An 18,359-nucleotide genomic window follows, 5' to 3' on the forward strand; every position below is an offset into this window, starting at 1 on the left:
GTGATGAAACCCGGGAGCGATCCGGAGCCTCCCCCGTCTGGCCGTTGTCGCAGCCCGCCGCAGCAGTGGGCGATTCAATCCCCGACCGCGGAGTGGGGCAGCCGGCACTTGCTGGGGCGGGATTGCACTTATCCCCCTCTCTGCTTCACCCCGGAAGGCGAGCACGGCAACTCACCCGAAGCGACACCCGGCGAGCCGACTCGTCCTCGTCCTCGTCCGGGGCCCCAGTTCCACGCTTGCGCACTGGCTCTGCACTAGTGGCTGTACTCGGGGCATAATCGACCCGGTCTCAACCGACCGTTCCATCTGTGGTCTTGCCTGTGAGGTGCATGAGCGTAAATGGCTGTCGCTGGCAGTCTGGAGATTGGGCAGGATCCATGCTGTGTTGTCATATCTCATTCAAGCCGTTAATGGCGTCGCGCTAGGCATAGTCCGCTACTATCTACATAGTGTATGCATCGACAGCACGCCTCAAGATATTCCTGCATATATCTCGGGCGTGGCCGCTTTGTCGCGTAGCCAGCCGTGTCTCCCGCATAACAAGTCCAGTGTCCGAGGGGTGCAATCCATGCATGCGCAATGTCCAATCGTTCACAATCCAACTCATCAACTCCTCAGTACCGAATCCCCAATCCAACCCGTCGCGCATCAAAGTCCTTCTCCTGTCTGCCGTCACTACCGTACCGCACCTTCTTGGGTGGGCTCGACTGGACTTCTCGACGTGCTGCGGCGTCATCCTCGTTGACATGCTTCCGCTTCTCCACAACAAGTCCTGGTTTGTTGACACCCGCGAACAGCTTTGACTGTAGCTTCAACGACTTCTCCCCGGGCAAAGGCGTTCCGTCACGGGACCCCGGCGTCGAGCCTGCAATATCAAAACTCTCTCTCGGGTCACGCCGCAGCATTTCGGATGCGGCCTGGCTGGCCTGGCTCTCGTAGACATCCTCCTCCTCCACGTCGCGACGAGACCCTCGTGACCCCTGCGACATGTACGACTGCGTGGCTGCAGCTACGGATTCCAGGGCGGCTCTGGCGAGAACCTCGTTGTCTTCTGCCGAGATGGTGCTTTCCCGGCTCTTCCGTGCGCGCTTGCGGGTCGGGGTACGAGGTACGACAACTGGGTCATGAGTAAGTCCGTACCTGGCGGGGGGTTCAGTGTGTGGGACGAGGTCAATAGAAGGCAACAGGCTCGAGTAGTCACCGCGTACACGTCCATTAGGCGTAGTGGGCAGCGAAGATAGAGATTGGACACCGCGCGTGTGTTTGGGTAACATCTGAGGTCTTGGTCGATGTCCCGACACAGGCGTAGACGGCGCGCTGTTGTTGTCGTGGCTCAGTGCCTGGAGCAGAGCAGCGAAGCCAGCCTGACTTTGATCACCTCCGTGGTGGCCGTCTTTGTGACTAGACTTGGGAGTCTGCCTAGGCGTGGCACGTGCAGGTTGTTGAGGTGTCGCCACTGTCGCCAACTTGGGGGTCAATGCGCCATGGAAGGCGCCGCCCGGGCTGCAAAGCATGTGGAAGTGTTCGCGGTTCTCGCGGATGCGTGTCAGAAGCATGTCGCGCTCATCAATGAGGCTGACGATCTCATCCTCCTTCTGCTGGATGACTTTCTTGGCAGTCTTGACGCGCTTCTTGAGGACATCATTGTCTTCAATCAGGGCCTCGTAGCAGCCCTTGAGGTGGATGTACTTTGCATGCGTAGACTCTGCCGCGGCACTGAGGTCGCGCCTGGCTTGGCGCGCATCCTCCGCCACGCGGAGGGCGTCGACCTCACGTCGTATCATGTCATGCTCCACTGCGGCCCTCTTTGCGTCTTCCTCCGCTTGCATGCTAAGCAAGTTGTACTGGAGCTTGTGGTGAGCCGTCTCCATCTTCTGCCTTGCGTTCTCCGCCAGGCACGCTTGGAACATCACTCGAAGCTGTTCGATGTCGGCATCGGCGATCTGCTCAGCTGACGGCGGCGAGTATTCTGTAGCGGCCGCAGTGCTGTCCCGGCGGCCTGCCGTATGGTTTGCAGTTGTCAAAGGAGGAGAGAAAATGCTGGCACGTTGAGAGCTGACGTAGCCTAGTGGCTGTCCAGCCAAGGGGCCTGCGTTACTTTGAGGGACTTGCGAGGATGGGGGCGGTGTGAGCGACGACGGGATGATTCGTGATTGCGAAGCCGTCAGGCGGTCGTCGTTGGGCTCGGACTTGAGTGAGGCGGCTGGCTCAATGGGGGAGCCTGGTGCTTCGGTCGAGGCGATTGTGTTTTGCGACGACACTGGCGCACCATTGACTGGCGGTGTTGCCGGCCTGCGATTGCCCATGGCAGCCTCGTGAGAGGTCGGCGAGGCCTTGTCCGTGTCGGCTGACATGGCGGGCGCAACGGTGGGAAGCCTGAGAGGCCTGGATTCTGCGACGGATTGGGACGCGGTCGTGGTGGGAGCTGAATGTAGGCAAGTCGCACAACCGCTGTGCGAGTCACAGTCGAACTTGTGCTGAGACACACTGATGATGACGACGATGCTGCTAGGCGTGCTGCGGGCAGTGAGACTTCCTTAGCAGCCAGGTCCGTCGTGGATTGGGGAGTCGGTGGTCAACGATGCGCAGGCTGGAGGTTGGTGATGAGCTAATGGTGGTGGCCGGGGCTGGCTGCGGGACAGGGCGAAAATTGGGCAGGCTGGCTGTGGTTGGTTGCTACGGGCACGGCCCAGCCTCGACGCTGGCAGAGGCTGCACTGAGCTTCCAAGGTTGGCCTGGAGTCTGGAGAGCTCCTCCAAACCCTGTGCGCCCCCACCTTTGCTGGCGGCTGCAAACAGAATCTTGGACTCAGCATTCCAACCTCTTTTCAGTGCCTCAAGCTCAGGGTTTCTCCTGGCAACTCTGAATGTCTCCGCGTTCAGATGCTGTCCCATCGGAGCAGGGAGTCGACTTCGCCCATATGCGAGAGGCTCAGACTCCAAGACCCTCCCAAGGGGGACCTGTTCAGTTGGTGGGCAGTACTACCATGCTCATCACGCCTCAAGACCTGGACAAATCAGGGAGGATCTTCTGCACCAAGCACAAAGACGCCATCCTGATGTGATGAGATGAGATAAGTCCTTGCATGGGAAAGCGGAGGGCAGGGCCACCCCTGGGCATATCCAAAGACTTTTAAGATTTGCGGCAGATTAGCACGCTCTTATCACTGGGTGACTGCCGAAGCTTTGACCTTCATCCTGAGAGATCAGCTCGAAGGGGGTTGTTGGCACCACCAGCGTACAAATCCAGTGCCATGAACTCTTCGCCATTTGGTGTAGGGCTTGATCCAAATGGCGATCATGAACATGGCACTCTCAGAGATGTCCCGTAGGCTGGCTACGCTGCTTGCACAACCACTCGTTGTATAGGTTGCCCGGACGATGCCGATAGCACTGCAATTGGCCAGCGATGTTTACTCGTCAGCGGTGGTTGTCAACTCTGACAGCTTAGCACCTCCACTAAGAGCCAGACAGCTCAAGGGGTCGCCTCGGTGGTGGTGTGTTCCCTGCAGCTCAGGTGCGCCAGCGACGGCCCCGCGCGGGCTAACGTCCCCTAGGCTTGCCACTGGGCACTTTTAGTTCACTATCCCTACCCTCAAAACAATAATTGCATTCGCGTCTAGCAATGGCCGTGGACTGTTTTGTTGCTTTTGCTTGCCATATCACTTTCGCCTTACTCCCACCCTTTGGCTGACTTTGAATCGCGACCTGGGGGAACGAACCTACCATCCATGGGTACGCATATACATCGAACGCTCGTTCCTGTCATGTGAGATACTTGGAATCGCCATCTTGCGCACCCATTGCGACACACAACTCCCCAACTCGAACGTACCAGTCCTTCCGTACAAAAGAAATCATGGACGACCGCAGATCCGGCATCCCCAAGCCGAGCGGGCTTCCGCGAGCCTCGTCGCGCCTGCCAATGCCTCGAGCCACATCCACGTCGTCCCAGCCGCCCGCTCCGAAGACATTGCGAACATCGACATCCTTCACGTCATTGGAAACGACGTTGACGACAAGCACGAGTACGAACACGAACACCACAAAAAATCCGAGACTGCGCGCCATGCCATCGCGTGACCGCCTGTCGGCCACGGCCACGGTACGGAAGACAGCAGGCTCGAATATTGCAGCCGGCAGCCTGAGCGGACAAAGAACCTCCATGGGCCCACCAAGCACAGTTAGGAGCTCGACCCAGTACAACGGCTCTGCCTTGCCATCGAGATCTGTGACGAGGTCAGCGTCTCAAACTTTCGACCCCCACGATAGTTATGGCAGGCGCCAGGCCTCAAGCTCGCGGCAGTCAACGTCCGATGCTCGTGCAGGCCAAATATCCTCCAACGACGAGAATGCGGGCTATGAGCAGGACCGCCACAGCCCTGTAGATTTGGAGTCGGCCGCGAGCCCTGTAAGACGTGACTCGCCAGAGGGAGATCATGACACGACCATTGCCACACCGAAGCGGACGCCCAGACTATCCCTCGCCGAGCGCACAATGGAAACTCTTTCGCAGCTTCCCTCATCCCCTGCTGTTGGGCGGCGGACAAGCAACTTCTTTGACGGTGAAAGCAATGGGAGGACACCGTCGAGGGGAGCAAGGTCACGCTCTCGGGCCGGCAGTGCGAGCTCACGGCCTGGCTCGAGCTACAGAGCTGAAAGCTCGAATTCGCTGTTTGGTCGACCCCCAAGTCGCCCAGGGTCGAGTTCGGGCCAGCCGGACAATCTGGTCACATCGTTCAGGGCTTCGACGTCGTCCTTCAAGCCTCCATTGCCCACAGTGAAAGGTACACCGTCGAAACGGACAAGTATAGGAGGTGTTTTTGAATCGCCCCGAACGCCAGGAACGGGTCAGACGGGTGCCCGGTACGGCCAGTTCGGCTTGCGGAAAATGCCATCACAAAGCACATTGCCGACCGCCACAGACTCTCGTCTTGCCGCCCCTTCTCCATCTACGGAGCATACAACGACAAAATATGGGTCCAAAACCGTCAGTGGCCGGCCGCTCAAGCAGAGAGCTTCAGCTATAGGTCTATTCAAGAAGCCGGCTCTTCCATCCTCAAGTGGCACAACGGTGGCATCAAGCAAAGCGGATGCAGACACCGTGGGGGCCTCAACCAGGTCCTCGGTTGCGTCCACAGAAGATCACAACTTGTCTAGTGTGTCACCATCTTCGACCGCTCCGACAGTTGAGTCTGTTGAAGACGCCGCCATTAATAACAGCAAGAAGTCATCAGCAGCACTGAGGGACCAGATTGCGAAGGCAAAGGCGGCTAGGCGGGCTGCCAGTCGCCAGGTTTCATCCACGTCACAGCCGCCTCTCAAGAGCCCGCTTGTGCCCACGGACACTTCATTTGACTTTGGTCTGAGTGATGACCCCTTTGGACTCAACAAGCTCGAGGATGCTGGTCGCAAGGTCATGCAGAACCGAATCAGTACCGCACGCACAACGGGCCGTCTAAACATCGCAGCGATGAGCCTGAAGCAAATACCAGACGAGGTGCTCAAGATGTATGACCTTGATAATGTCAACGGCCAAAGCGCATCATGGGCCGAGTGCGTCGACCTGACCAGGTTCGTGGCAGCGGATAACGAGCTGGAGACTCTTGAGGAGGCACTGTTCCCGGATGTCGACCCCAGTAGCTTTGTGGATGATGATGACTACCAAGGACATCAGTTTGGAGGTCTTGAAGCGTTGGATTTACATGGGAATATGCTCATAGGCTTGCCCATGGGGCTACGGCGCCTGCAAGTTCTGACTACACTCAACTTGGTAGGTGATGTTTGACCGCCGGAAATCAAGCATCTGCTAACTCCATCACAGTCACAAAATAAGCTTACCAACGGCTGCTTGGAGATCATCTCACAGATTGTGCCTCTGCGCGACCTGAAGCTTGGGAACAATCTCCTTTATGGCCAGCTGGATGACACAGTTACGGCCCTTGAAAACCTCGAAAGTCTAGATTTACATGGCAACAACATCACTGCGTTACCGAAGAACATGGACCGCTTGCGGCGGCTGCGCATTCTGAACGTCAACGAGAACGACCTCACACGGTTGCCATTTGACGTGTTGTCAGAGCTTCCGCTGTCGACATTGTCTGCCCGCAGGAACAAGCTAAGCGGCACTCTGGTTGACCCCGAGGTTGAGATCATGCGGTCTCTGCAGATACTCGACGTTGCAATGAATCAGCTCACTGCGCTGACCGCCTCGCAAATCATCGAGCTCCCGGTGCTTCACCAGCTGACAATCTCAATGAATCGCATCCAGTCTCTTCCAGATATCGGCTCGTGGAAGAGTCTGTTGACCATTCATGCCGATGAAAACCTCATTACCGAGTTCCCACAGGGCTTTCTGAAGCTCGGAAACCTTCGCCATGTTGACTTCACGAGCAATGATATCCGTGTCGTCCCTGCCGAGATATCACAAATGAGCAAGCTCGACATGCTCCGCATCGCCGGCAATCCTTTACGAGAGAAGAAGTTCGCGTCATTCAGCACAGAAGAGCTGAAGACGGTCCTGGCTGCGAGATTGGCGCCACAGGAGGAGGAACTTCCAAACAGCGTCGACGATCTGGGCGGCTTGACAGACTACATGGATGGGGGGGCATCACAGGCGACTCAAGCCGAGCCCGCTGCCCAAAGGCAGGACCGTGCAGACTCTGATTCCGAGGATTTTGCGACGCCACCAACCTCGGCACACAACTCGCCATTGCGCCAGCGTTCTAACACTGCTACTGCTATGTCCTGGCCTGTGAAGCAAGGCGGGGTCCTTGATAGGTCGGCCACGCAGTCATCATCTCTGCACCCCGTTGTGTGCTCAAAGCTGGCAGCACAGGAGACTATTCGAGATATCCGTCTCCACAACAACACATTCACCAGCATCCCTTCATCCTTGTCATTCTTTGCTGACACGCTCACGAGCCTCTCGATTTCACACAATGAGCTGGTTGGTGAGGGCTACATCGGCCCAGATGTCCTCGACCTGACGGCGCTCACGGAGCTCAACATGTCCTCCAACAGAATCACCAGCGTGACGCCGCTTACAACGCTGCTGCGCGCACCCAACTTGGCAAAACTAGACCTGTCCCGCAATCGGATTACAACGCTACCAGTGATGCGGGAGTTCTTCCCCAGCCTGACCATCCTGCTCATCAACGATAACCACCTTGAGGATCTCAGCGATGCATCTATCAAGGGGTTAAAGATTGTTGACGCGCGAAACAACGACATTGCACACCTGAATCCGCGAATCGGCCTACTCGGTGGTTCGGGAGGTCTGGAGCGGCTGGAGGTCACTGGAAACCGCTTCCGCGTGCCCAGATGGAATATCCTGGACCTTGGCACAGAGGCAACACTGCGCTGGCTCCGGGGGCGAGTGCCCGTGGCGGAGATTGCAGAGTGGAAGACTAAGGCAGGAGAGTCTAGGGAGGACTTTGAGCTTTGAGAGAGGTGTGGGGAGGTTGTGTTTCTTTCAAGTCTTTTTTATCTGACCGCTGTATGCATTAGCTATGGCGTCCTGGTCTCTTTCTTTTTTGTTCCGGCCGGAGCTGGCGCGGGTGGTTTTGGTATAGAGAATGTATGGCGCGAGGAGCGGCATACAACAAAATTATGCGCGAGGTTTCCCCTCAACTTTGTATATGCATGAATGACAGGTGCTTAAGCAAAGCACCAGTCAGTCATCAAGACAGTTGTATGGTGTCGTCTTGTACACAGCTTCTGTCGTCCTTGTTGGCAGTGTCTAGTCCGCTTGGACCACTGCATGCCCTGCGGATGTCGTGCAGAACTCGCTTCCATCCCTACAGCACGGCTGTAGACTAATTCCAAATTATATCCAGCAAACCACTAGTATTCAATTTGGACGCCAGAAGGTCGAGCGGTGCCCGGTGCTCAGGGAGAAGACGTGCAGAATAGCAAGGTCACCCTGGCAAACCTCATCTTGTCTGTGGCGGGGGCGGTGCGTTTCGAGCATGGCCAGGGTTTTGGTGACGGGTTTCCACAAGTTGAGATTATGCGAGTTGTCGTTGGCTTGTGTGAAGAGATTGCCTTCACGTACGTCAGCGATCACCCCGCAGACTAAATATTATGTATGCTGAACCCGCACACGATCGAGCGTTGAATCAAGCACTGCGAGTTTGACGTTCTGCTGATACATGATGACAGTCGCAGCCGAGGAAGAAATGTCGCGCTGCTCCACCCAAGCTTCTGGGTTCGTCCCAAGTTCGGCAGCAGCAAAGGGGCCCAGGATCGAGGGCCAGGCCCTTGTATGTCCAGTACTGCGATGACCCACCACCCACGCCATCGTCTCCAACGGTACAAGTTCAGCGGCGGACCCTGTTGCTGGATCGGCTGCGAGCTATCGCGCTTTGGGGATGCTTTTCGCGGGCTTTGCTCCACGTCTGTTCAACCTGGCAGAGCAATGAGTGCTCTGCCCGCCATTTATACTGACCCATACCGAAGCCCTCATTCGGCAAGAACCCTTTGGCAGGCCCTCGAAATCGGCTGGTTCGAATGATCGTTCGATCGACGTCAATGGCGAGCTGTCAACCAAGCGACAGTTGTGTCAACGGCGTTGTTGCATTGGCACGCTACCGGGGCATCGGGGGCAGTTGGACTCCACTGCGTTCCGGCCGCCAGTCCAAGCCTGGTCTGGCGTGGTCTGGCGTGTCGGGGTCATACAAACAACCCTCGACAACCCCCGAGGAACCCCAGTTACTGACAACGGTCCCCTAGCCATTTCCATCTTCTGGACAAGGGGCATCCAGTGATCCAGCACTCGCTGACAGCAAGCCATATCGGATCTTGCCTCTGGACCTTCCTCCCATTCCGCCAGGGCCGATCTCAATCTCAAATCTGCACCGAGGCTTGCGGCAACCCACCCGAAGCCACGTTCCCTCCCTGCCCGCTCCAACACGGGCCAGCCCAAAAAGCGAACATCGTGATGAGGCAGGACTGGATTCGACATGCAAGGGCCAGGATTCTGGACAACGACTGGCAGACTCGTTGGCCAGACGGGAGTGCTTCCGACCCCACGAGCTTGTCAAATCCCCTAGCTCTGACAGGCTGGACGGGACCGCAACTTTGCGTCGTCACCTCCATTCTTCATTCCAGGGGCGGAGAGGTTCTTCTCTTACAAGACAAGTTCGTTGCCTGTCTTGGGGTCTTGATCTGCAATGGGAGCGGCCTCTCCGGGGTAAACTGACGACTAATACTACGCTCTTTCTCGACTTGTTTCTCGGCTTTGGTTCATCCCAGAGACACTGGTTCCTCCTACACACTCTCTTTACTTCGGCCCTCACCTCTAGTCACTCATTTCTTTCTCCACCCGGTTTGCCATTCAAAGCCAGCACACGGTAGTTATTTAGCTCAGCCACGATGAAGGTGACCGGATCCAGCCTCATCTCGGTGCTCTCCCTGGCTGCCAGCACAGCCGATGCCTTCCCCTCGCTTCTCCCGGGCGGCCAGTCGGACGCAATCCTCGCGCAATGGCAGAAGCTCCAGGCCGAGCTCGGCGGCGGCGGCCAGAGCACGTCCGGTCCGCAGGCTAGATTCGCGAGGGACCCTCTGAACATGCCCGTCGAGGTCCACGGCTTGCACGAGTTCGTCCCGCCCGACTTTTCTCGCGGCGACCAGCGCGGTCCTTGCCCAGGCCTGAACGCTCTCGCCAACCACGGGTACATCAACCGCAAGGGCGTCACGTCGCTGGCCGAGGTCGTCCCGGCCATCAACCAGGTCTTCGGCATGGGCCTCGACCTGGGCTTCCTGCTGGCCACCATTGGCGTCGTCTTCACGGGCAACCCGCTCAGCCTGAACCCAGGCTTCTCCATTGGCGACTCCTCCTCGGCCAGCCAGAACCTGTTGGGTAATCTTTTCGGCCTGCTCGGCAAGCCCCGCGGCCTCTCGGGCTCGCACAATATCATCGAGGCCGACTCATCAAACACCCGCAACGACCTGTACCTGACGGGCGACGCCTCGAGCCTGGACATGGACGTCTTCAGGGGCTTTGTCGACATGCTTCCCGAAGGCAGCAACTTGGACATTGATGCCATGGCCCAGCGTGCCGAGAACCGCTTCCACGAGTCCATCGCCAGCAACCCCAACTTCTACTATGGCCCTATCACGGGCTCCATGCTGCGGAACGCGGCGTGTGCCTTCACCACGCGCTTCTTCAGCAACCACAGCGCTGAGAATCCCGGTGGTTTCCTGGGTAAGTCCGATCCTGGAAGATGAAAGAGGGAGAACGAAGAAAGCTGCCGCTTGGGTTGTGGAGAGCATTTTGCGGGATGGGAGTAGCCAAAAATGCTGACCAGAAATCACATCCACATAGACAAGAAGATTGCCCAGTCTTTCCTCGGCGTCACCGAGCAGAACGGCGTCATGACCTACCAGCGCGGCTGGGAGCGCATTCCCGAGAACTGGTACCGCCGCCCCGTCGACTACAGCGTGCTCGAGATGAACTTGGACCTCGTAGGCATGATGGTGAAGCACCCGGCCATCGCGTCCATCGGCGGCAACATGGGCAAGGTCAACTCGTTCGCCGCCGTCGACCTGAGCGACATCTCTGGCGGGCTTCTCAACACCGCCATGCTGCTCGAGGACAACAACCTTCTGTGCTTTGTGTTTGAGCTGGTCAAGACCTTGGCGCCCAACTCGCTGTCCAGTGTCTTCAAGCTCATCGACCTGCCCCTGCAGGTTCTCACCAGTGCCATCAACCTCAGGCTGCTCGACCTTGCCTGCCCGGCTTTCGCTGATCTCAAGAAGGATGGGTCTGGACTTGACAAGATTGTTGAAAACATTGACGACTTCCTTCACACTCTTCCTGGAGCTAGAGGGCTGAACTAGGCAGGATTATATGGTGGCGTCTCGACTGAAGATGATGGACTTTATCAACAGGACCACCAACTAATGTAATTGTCGAAGTAGGCTAGAACATGTCAGCCCCAATATTTCGCTAGTGACCTCGTTTTCTTGGACAATGGAAATTGCGCTTGAAACATCAATGACGGGATACAGAACAAAAAATGAGAACAGAGCAGTTGTGAATACAGAGAAAACCCAGAAAAGAAGAAAGAAAAAAAAACCCGAGCTTTCCCTAGCTCTCTCTCTCTCTACATGAGATATAAAGGTAGGCAGGAGCGGCAAAAGTGAAGGTCGCCCGAAGGGGGTCTCGAACCCCCAGCCTTCGGATTACAGGCCCTCGGAAGGGGTAGTTGTAAAAGTCCGACGCTCTGACCAATTGAGCTACCCGGGCCAGGTTTGTTACAGGTGATCTGCGAAATCGGAAGCGCTTATTGCATCCCATATCCAGCTCACGGCAAGGCGGGATCTCTGCTGGCAATTGCAACACATTCCCACATGTAAGTCTTGTGAAGTTGCTGACCAGCGAAGCTCTCGCAACTGCAATTTCGTGGCCCTGGCTATGAACACGCAGGGAACAAGATTGCTTCCCAGGCGCTGCTCTCGGCTTGGGAGGCGTCACTTGTTGCAAGGCCTGCGAAGCCGCTGGGTTTGAGATGGGGATCTGCTCGTCTTGGTGTGGTATTTTGGACATGATGTGTACAGGTTACGATACTGGTTGGCAACATGGCAATGGTTAACAAAGATAGTTGGACAACCGACTCGTGGGTGATAGTGATTGGAAGCCGAGGCATGGTCAGCTTGAGAGTCATTCTACATGCACCACCAGTCTGAATCTCTCTATGAAGTGTGCAACGCGGCCCTCGAGGTTGTAACTTCCATTTGCATCGTTGGGCCCAGAGCACCTTCCTCGCCGGAAGTCTACCATTTGGTCGCCTGGGGGGGTTCGAGTCCTGCGCTTGGCAAAGGGGAATGAATGGCTGGCTCATGATTGGGAAGTCCGTCACATGTTTCCGGGCCTCCATTAGGCTGATGCATCCGCGCCTTCAATGCCTGCCGGCAGCCGATGACGATGAGATGCAAGCTCGACAGCTGCTGGCTGGCTGCATGCCTATTGGGCACTGACTCGGCCTGCAGGTGGGCTTGCATTGCTTGTCCAAGTCACTCGTCCGCAGAACCTCGCCCCGAAGCGACTTTGCGCCGGGGGCTCCACCAAGAGGACAAGGAATGGAGCCCCAAAGCTCCAAAGTCGACCGATCGAACACCACCAAAATTTATCTCCTGAGGCGATCAGCCTCCGCACTGCAAAAGCACGCACGCCCGCCCTCTACGGACCACAGCCCGACCTCGCCGCTCCGTCCCACGAGCACGATTGACAGTGCCGCAGCTGACTCGGCCTACGTCGACTGACCCCTTCGACCGGCACTGCCGCCCTAGAGCAACACAACCAGCGCCCGCCACAACGTGTGGCCTGTCCCTCCAAAATGGCTGCCGACAAGACGCCGCGGACAGTGGCAGACGCTACACGCTTCACGTCCAACACGCCACATGCAAACACAAAATCGTCGCCATCTTCGACGGCCGCCGCCAGCTCGAAGCCCCCGAGCTCTCGTCTTCCCCCACCCGGCATGCCTAAAACGGCAGTACCAGAGTCATTAGATGAGCGCGTTCGCAGGTTGCGGGCTGCACATCTTGCCGCCCGCCAAGCCGAAGTCAGCAAGCTCGACAAGGTCATCAACTCCTCACGACGATACTTTGATGCCGCTCATCGCTTCACCGTTGTTAGCCTCATCGCGTTTAGTGGTACGTCTTTCCAGATCAGGCAAATATAAGTCGCCAAACCCCAGCCTTCTTCCACCCGCTAGGCTCCAAAACTTCCATGACAAAGTAAGGTCGTTGCGACTAACAACCATCTCTAGGTGTGGCGTTGATGGTTACTGTGTACGCGACATTCGACATGATGTACTATAACCGGCAGCGACGCAACGAGTTCTTTGCGCTTCAGAAGCAATTCGCTGACGACAGTCTCGAGGCTGCTCGTCTGGCTTACATGACGGGTAAGGCCACCGAGGAACAAATCGCGCTCGTCGAGGAGGCAACAGCCAAGGCCAGAGAGTCAGGCACGGAGCTCCCGGCGCTTCTATCTGCCCCGAAGCAGGCCAAGTCCGCCGGCTGGGCCAAGGTGATGAGTCCAAGGGAGGAGGGCGGAGATATTGAGACGGCAGAGCGGTCAGTATGGCCAGGGGAGTCAATGACAGAGAGCAGCCTTTCTGCGAGGAGCGAGGTTGAGCAGCCAACCAAGAAGGGCTGGTCCGCGTGGCTATTTGAGGGCCTGAAGAAGGAGGAAGTCAGAGATGACGATCTCACGTCCGCGTCGTCCGATCCCCGGTCTACTTCTGCCTCCCGCACGATAAGCTCGGCGCAGCACAGCATCGTCGACTCCGCAAAGGCTGCGTTTGAGACGGAAAAGGAGAACCAGAGACATGGCGGGCCTCTGGACAGAGTCGGCACCACGGACACGAACACCGGCAGTACTAAGAAGGGCTGGCTCTGGTAGTGGGCAACTTCAAAATATGCGTGCTGACCACACGGCAATGAGTCTTGTGTTGACGGCTTGGTCAGGGCCCCAGCGGTTTGCGACAACACGGGAGTTGGGACTCTGTCCAGTTGTACTATCCGACCGGAATGCCTTCGCCGTTCCCAGAACCAGTGTACACTAAAATCTGCCTATCGCGGTAGATCACCAGTCTGCTTCATGAGGCGGCCTTTTCGGCAGCGGGAACAGCCCATTGGATTACCACGACGAAACGAGCTTGCACACACTCTGGCGTCACTCGATCCAGAATCACCGCCCGGCTCTTCACGGTGATGCTCAGGGTTGGACGCCGGGCAACAGTGGCAATGACGAGAGAGGAGAGCATCTGTGCACGCCGTGCACATGTGAGTGTATATGTATCAAGATATGTAGCTAGAGATGGTTCCGGGTGCATAAAAAACCAGGCGTATTGGGTTCCGAAATATAATCCATTTTGCAAAAGCACTTACTTACTAGCCCTCCAAAGAATATGACCAAGCTTGAAAGAAGCCTGTGCACTCTGTCAGCTGCCGGCCCGCAATGGGCATCCTCGCCATCGTCCCATGCTGTCTGATCACATTTCATATGCTGACTGCTCACATAAACACTTCGGTCTCAAGCGGGAATACTATCATGACATCATACCTACATATCTGGCTGCCGGAGTTCGTGTGCCATGTCCACTACTAAAGCTCTTTCACACAAGCTATCCTCATCGCGGGTCACCATTACGATGCCACCAGACTACAAAACCCACAGGCCGTAGCTGCTGCTGATACGTCAAAGTCATTCTTTTCGCACATGGCCCATAGGGGAAGGCAATAAGTTCTTCATTCGCAATCTTGACAAGTCGCTATATGGCCTCATGATACTGTGAGGCTCTGGGATCGTGAGTAAACGGGCGTACTTCGTTTAAAGTAATGTGCAAGACTGCAGGCCGTCTCTGTGTATGTGTCCTTTCTTGGTCCCAGTTCTCTCAGCGAGGATGCCATTCTTCGGGCATTTGAAAAAACAAAACATGAAAAGCAGACTGGGCGTCGCTCGCCCATCAAAGCAACGCCATGTAGGAAACAAGGTAAATCAAAATCGCTAAGAACATGATCCAACGCCAAAGAGGAAATGATGTGTGCCTGAAATGGCCGGTTTATGCGCATGTGCTCGCTGGTGCATGTGAGAGAGTCGACGAGAGTAAGTCTGCGTGCTTGGATATGTGATGAACTGCGCCAGATAGAAATCTAAGGATCGTGGTGAGGGTATATGTCCGGTGCGAACCATGGAAATGAACGCTCAAAGAACGAATGAGAGTGGTTGAGACGATTAGTGGTTAGGCCGCAGGGGTAAAGCCTAGCAGCAGCAATGAGCAATGGGCTTAACCAAGGGCGGTGGTGGCAGATGCACCATAGTATTTCCAGTGGACTGTGAATCGCAGGACATGATGCCAAGACGACCAAGTGCTGGCTGGTATGAACAACATTAGGGGAGAGTCAGGCTATTAGAGAACGGCATGGTCGCGAACGACTCGTTCTGCCTTAAGACACAATGATGTGATTGAAATGGCCAGGGATCTTCAGGCGGCACTTTTCGCAGTCCGCTCGGTAGCCTATACTGAAGGACTTTTTCATGCCAGGTTGACCTGCGGTCCACGAGCTCAGGGTGTGCTTGCTCCTGCAGTGTCCGAACTTGCCACGGGGAGATGGCGAGGCTGGCGCCGAGGAGGGGGAGCCACCGTCGGCATCGGACATTCCAGCGTCCATATCGGTGTGATGCTGCTGTGGTGTGTGGATGTTGGGATGAAGAACCATGCCGCCGGTCGGGATTATCGAGTCTGGAGCGTGCGGCAGATATGGCCGTTGTGGCGCCGAGTCGTCGTCCCAATCCATTCCTGGCGTCATCGGAGCATCCTCTGTCCCCAGTTCACTAATTGGGGAGGGAAGACGACGGTCCTGCGCAATGGACCACTCGGCTCCTGGAAGCGATCGTGGAACCGATGCGTCCGCGGTATGGCGATGCTCGCAGAAGCCCTCGTCTAGGTCGGGCAGAGTCGGCCGTTGGCTCGCCCACATGTTGCCCTTCACCTGGGCGGCGAACTCGGGATACATGGGAGTTGGCATCCTGCCGGCATTGGCAGCATCGACAAGGGGGTAAGAGCCATTGTCGACCATCATTCCCATGTCAACGTCCATGGCAGGGCCCATCTCATCAGAGTCGGAGTTTGCTGGCGTGAGGCGAGTCGGCGCCATTGACTCTGACGATAGATTCGTCGGGTCAGACCATCGTTTATGTGGTGGTGACATGCGCAACGGTAGTGACTGGATGCGTTTCTGTAGACGATAAATAAGTCAGTATGACACATTTGATATGTATTATGATGATTGATGTGAGCGCGGCTCAAGTAATATGCTCACATTACGGTGCTGTGTAGGACTGGCGAGGCCGTCCATCATCGGGTCGACCTCATCATCCCTCTGCCGTTTTCGGGCGGCCCAGTCCTGATCCATGTCGGCCAGAGCGACGTCTAGCTGCGCGCAGCAAAAGCCGTGGAGGGTCGTGCTACAGAGCGAGAAGAGACATGCACAAAAGAGACGGCTGGCTGAAGGAGAGTGGGACTGAACAAGGCCGCTTCTGTGATTAGCGAACCACACTGGCTGTATGTCGATGCGTGAGGTGTGTGGTGTTGCGAAGGTATGCGAGAGCGGAAGCTGGCGAGAATGACGCGGGGGCAGGCGGTGATATTTTTGGGGATCGGAGGCCAGGCAGGAGCTGGCAGTGCAGAGCAACCAAGGCAGCGAGGGAGACAGGCTCAGCAGGCTGGGGCCGAGGAATGGCGGGGGTTGTGCCTTCCAGAAGGAGGGTCTCCTGCTGGGCGGGTTTGCGTGGAGGTGGCAGGGAGACTAACTGAGGCACGAGCTGTCAAGGGGTGGTCCCTCCCATCCCTCTCTGTGACGGCACCTGGATGAGCAACCAACGGTCGACTTGGCGCTCCCGAGGTCAGCTTCACTTTTCACGAAGACTGACAGCCGCAGCGACGGCTACATTCGGCGACCTGACACGGGGACATTGCAAGACCGCACGGAACCCCCAGAGACGGGCCGCCTGTTTCGTTGTGTTGGGAATCAACAACACGCCGCGTCCTCTTGCTGCGCAGCTGAGCCGTGCGGTAAACACCAGCCGCGAAAAGTCCACGCCAGGCCAGACACAAGGGAGAAAGTGGCCGGGCCCGGGGAAACGGCACCACTCATCCCGACCACGAGACTCCCAAGGGCCGCCTATCGAAGATGTGGGTTCTGCGCCAGGGGTCTGGTTAAGCTAGCTCATCCTAGTGCTGAACCACAGGATCGGTCCTGGCCCACCGGGTCCTTCGTGAACCATCACGGTCATGTCCCTTGCCAGGAGAAAAACACGATGAGGCGCGTGTCAGGAGGGCGGCGCAACCTTCTACGACAAGACGCTTGACGCCTGAGAAGCAAATAACCCCCGCAACTGAGAAAGCGGTTGAACTAGCCAGCTTGTCACGACGTGGGCAATCAGCAGGTACGATGACGGAGAGACCGACGATGGGAGCAGTCCCAGTCATACGAGGTGGGGAATAGCGGATGTGCTGTGGCAGTGTCAAAAACCTCTGGGGCTAAGCAGCATCGAAACAAATGCTCCAGCGACACTTCACAACATCAAGAAACCTCCAGCACGGGCTCGCCCATTCAGCCTATACTCCTGAGACGACTCATAGTGCGACCCTGTCTACGTCAGCCTGGCCTCTTGATGTGCTCGACATCCACAGCGACATCATATGGTGGCTGCCAAGTCAGCGTGGCTGGGGATCGGCCTCTTGCCCCGGTTTCTGACGCTGCACATGTGTGTGACCCCAGCCAGCTCCTCCTGGGCCCAGTCAACCCAAAAGCTCCGCTGCAGCTCAGTTTCGCATGCAGGGACTCGGTCATCCACACTCGACAGCAAGAGCGGTGGACGAAACAAGAACCTTGAGCATCTTTACACACCAAAGTGTTCGCGTGAGTCCGTGCTTTGTGAAACGAAATCCACATGTGCAGAAGCCTCGCGGGATTGCGATGTCGCGCCAATCATTCGCAGATTGCCCTTGCGTCATGGTCATTGTGAAGGCATCCACCGTCGCATCAGTACCAGAGTTCTGCAGTGGGGCACAAACCAGGAGTTCGGGTGCGAGGTTCGGCGAGTGGAGGCGGCTATATGGCTTCAGTCCTCTTACAGAATAACATGTGTTCAGATGGTACCGCTGTTCGGGAGAAGATATGACGATGTTGCGGCGTGCGGCATCCGTTTCACAAGTGCTTCAGCACATGCCTGCAAGGGATACTGTTTCTGGTGCGACGCAAAACAGCCCCTACTGCCCCATCCGCCACACGGTCATCATGGCCGGCAATGGTTATCCCGGACCAGGTGGCTTGTCGCCGCTGGTCAGCGACCGTAAAAGCCCCGATATCAATGTTTTCTCTAGGAGAGCTTTGTGACACAGTAGCATCCTGGCATTGGTGAGCGTCGATGTCGGTGTCGTAGCTCTGGTTCCGTTTCTTCGGAGCTTAGATCTGTAACAGCCCCATTCGCCGAGGAAGAGTTCCATATCTCCTCGAAAATGAGGGGTCATAACAGCGTAACTGGAAAGTGACACTTTGAGATGTGGACAACTCGCAACGCCAAGGTACTGATTACTTGGCTTCCATGTCTCATCGGTCGTTCTCGAGGTCAAACATCATCAGCTCGAGCGCTCGTCCAGATCGTATCGACGAAAGCACGCGACCATGGAGTTTATTCATTCCGTGCACCAGACGTCTCTGCAAGAGCCAGCAGCGCTTCTGCTTCAACACATCGAGTTTGTCGAATAACGCAGAGACCAACGAGCGTGCGTTGTCGAGATTCACATGTAAACACACGGTTATTTCACAAGCGGCAGGAAC

The 18,359-nt window shown here is 56.6% G+C and overlaps 5 protein-coding genes and 1 non-coding gene across 6 annotated transcripts; 3 read left to right on the plus strand and 3 right to left on the minus strand.

Moving 5' to 3' along the window:
• Positions 1-326: 326 nt before the first annotated feature.
• B0I36DRAFT_311577 (uncharacterized protein) lies at positions 327-2,591 on the minus strand. Its single transcript, XM_046152383.1, has one exon. It carries the CDS (start codon positions 2,352-2,354, stop codon positions 615-617), a length of 1,740 nt encoding a protein of 579 aa, XP_046018878.1. The 5' UTR covers positions 2,355-2,591; the 3' UTR covers positions 327-614.
• A 1,573-nt stretch (positions 2,592-4,164) lies between these two features.
• On the plus strand, positions 4,165-7,446 carry B0I36DRAFT_235717 (uncharacterized protein; the record flags this gene model as incomplete). Its single annotated transcript, XM_046149419.1, has 2 exons — positions 4,165-5,772; positions 5,824-7,446. 2 exons carry the CDS (start codon positions 4,165-4,167, stop codon positions 7,444-7,446), a joined length of 3,231 nt encoding a protein of 1,076 aa, XP_046018879.1.
• Positions 7,447-9,569: 2,123 nt separating this feature from the next.
• Positions 9,570-10,841, plus strand: B0I36DRAFT_234553 (Chloroperoxidase; the record flags this gene model as incomplete). Its single annotated transcript, XM_046149325.1, has 2 exons — positions 9,570-10,206; positions 10,327-10,841. 2 exons carry the CDS (start codon positions 9,570-9,572, stop codon positions 10,839-10,841), a joined length of 1,152 nt encoding a protein of 383 aa, XP_046018880.1.
• Positions 10,842-11,151: 310 nt separating this feature from the next.
• Positions 11,152-11,250, minus strand: B0I36DRAFT_t20. Its single transcript has one exon. It is a non-coding gene; the product is annotated as a tRNA-Lys (tRNA).
• A 1,090-nt stretch (positions 11,251-12,340) lies between these two features.
• B0I36DRAFT_344503 (uncharacterized protein) lies at positions 12,341-13,413 on the plus strand (the record flags this gene model as incomplete). Its single annotated transcript, XM_046156265.1, has 2 exons — positions 12,341-12,659; positions 12,776-13,413. The coding sequence occupies 2 exons, from the start codon at positions 12,341-12,343 to the stop codon at positions 13,411-13,413; spliced, it is 957 nt and encodes a 318-aa protein (XP_046018881.1).
• Positions 13,414-14,960: 1,547 nt separating this feature from the next.
• Positions 14,961-15,929, minus strand: B0I36DRAFT_358077 (uncharacterized protein; the record flags this gene model as incomplete). Its single annotated transcript, XM_046157902.1, has 2 exons — positions 14,961-15,752; positions 15,837-15,929. 2 exons carry the CDS (start codon positions 15,927-15,929, stop codon positions 14,961-14,963), a joined length of 885 nt encoding a protein of 294 aa, XP_046018882.1.
• Positions 15,930-18,359: the final 2,430 nt, after the last annotated feature.

The sequence above is a fragment of the Microdochium trichocladiopsis genome (genome assembly GCF_020744255.1).
Source record: "Microdochium trichocladiopsis strain MPI-CAGE-CH-0230 chromosome Unknown B0I36scaffold_1, whole genome shotgun sequence".
NCBI classification, from domain to species: domain Eukaryota; kingdom Fungi; phylum Ascomycota; class Sordariomycetes; order Xylariales; family Microdochiaceae; genus Microdochium; species Microdochium trichocladiopsis.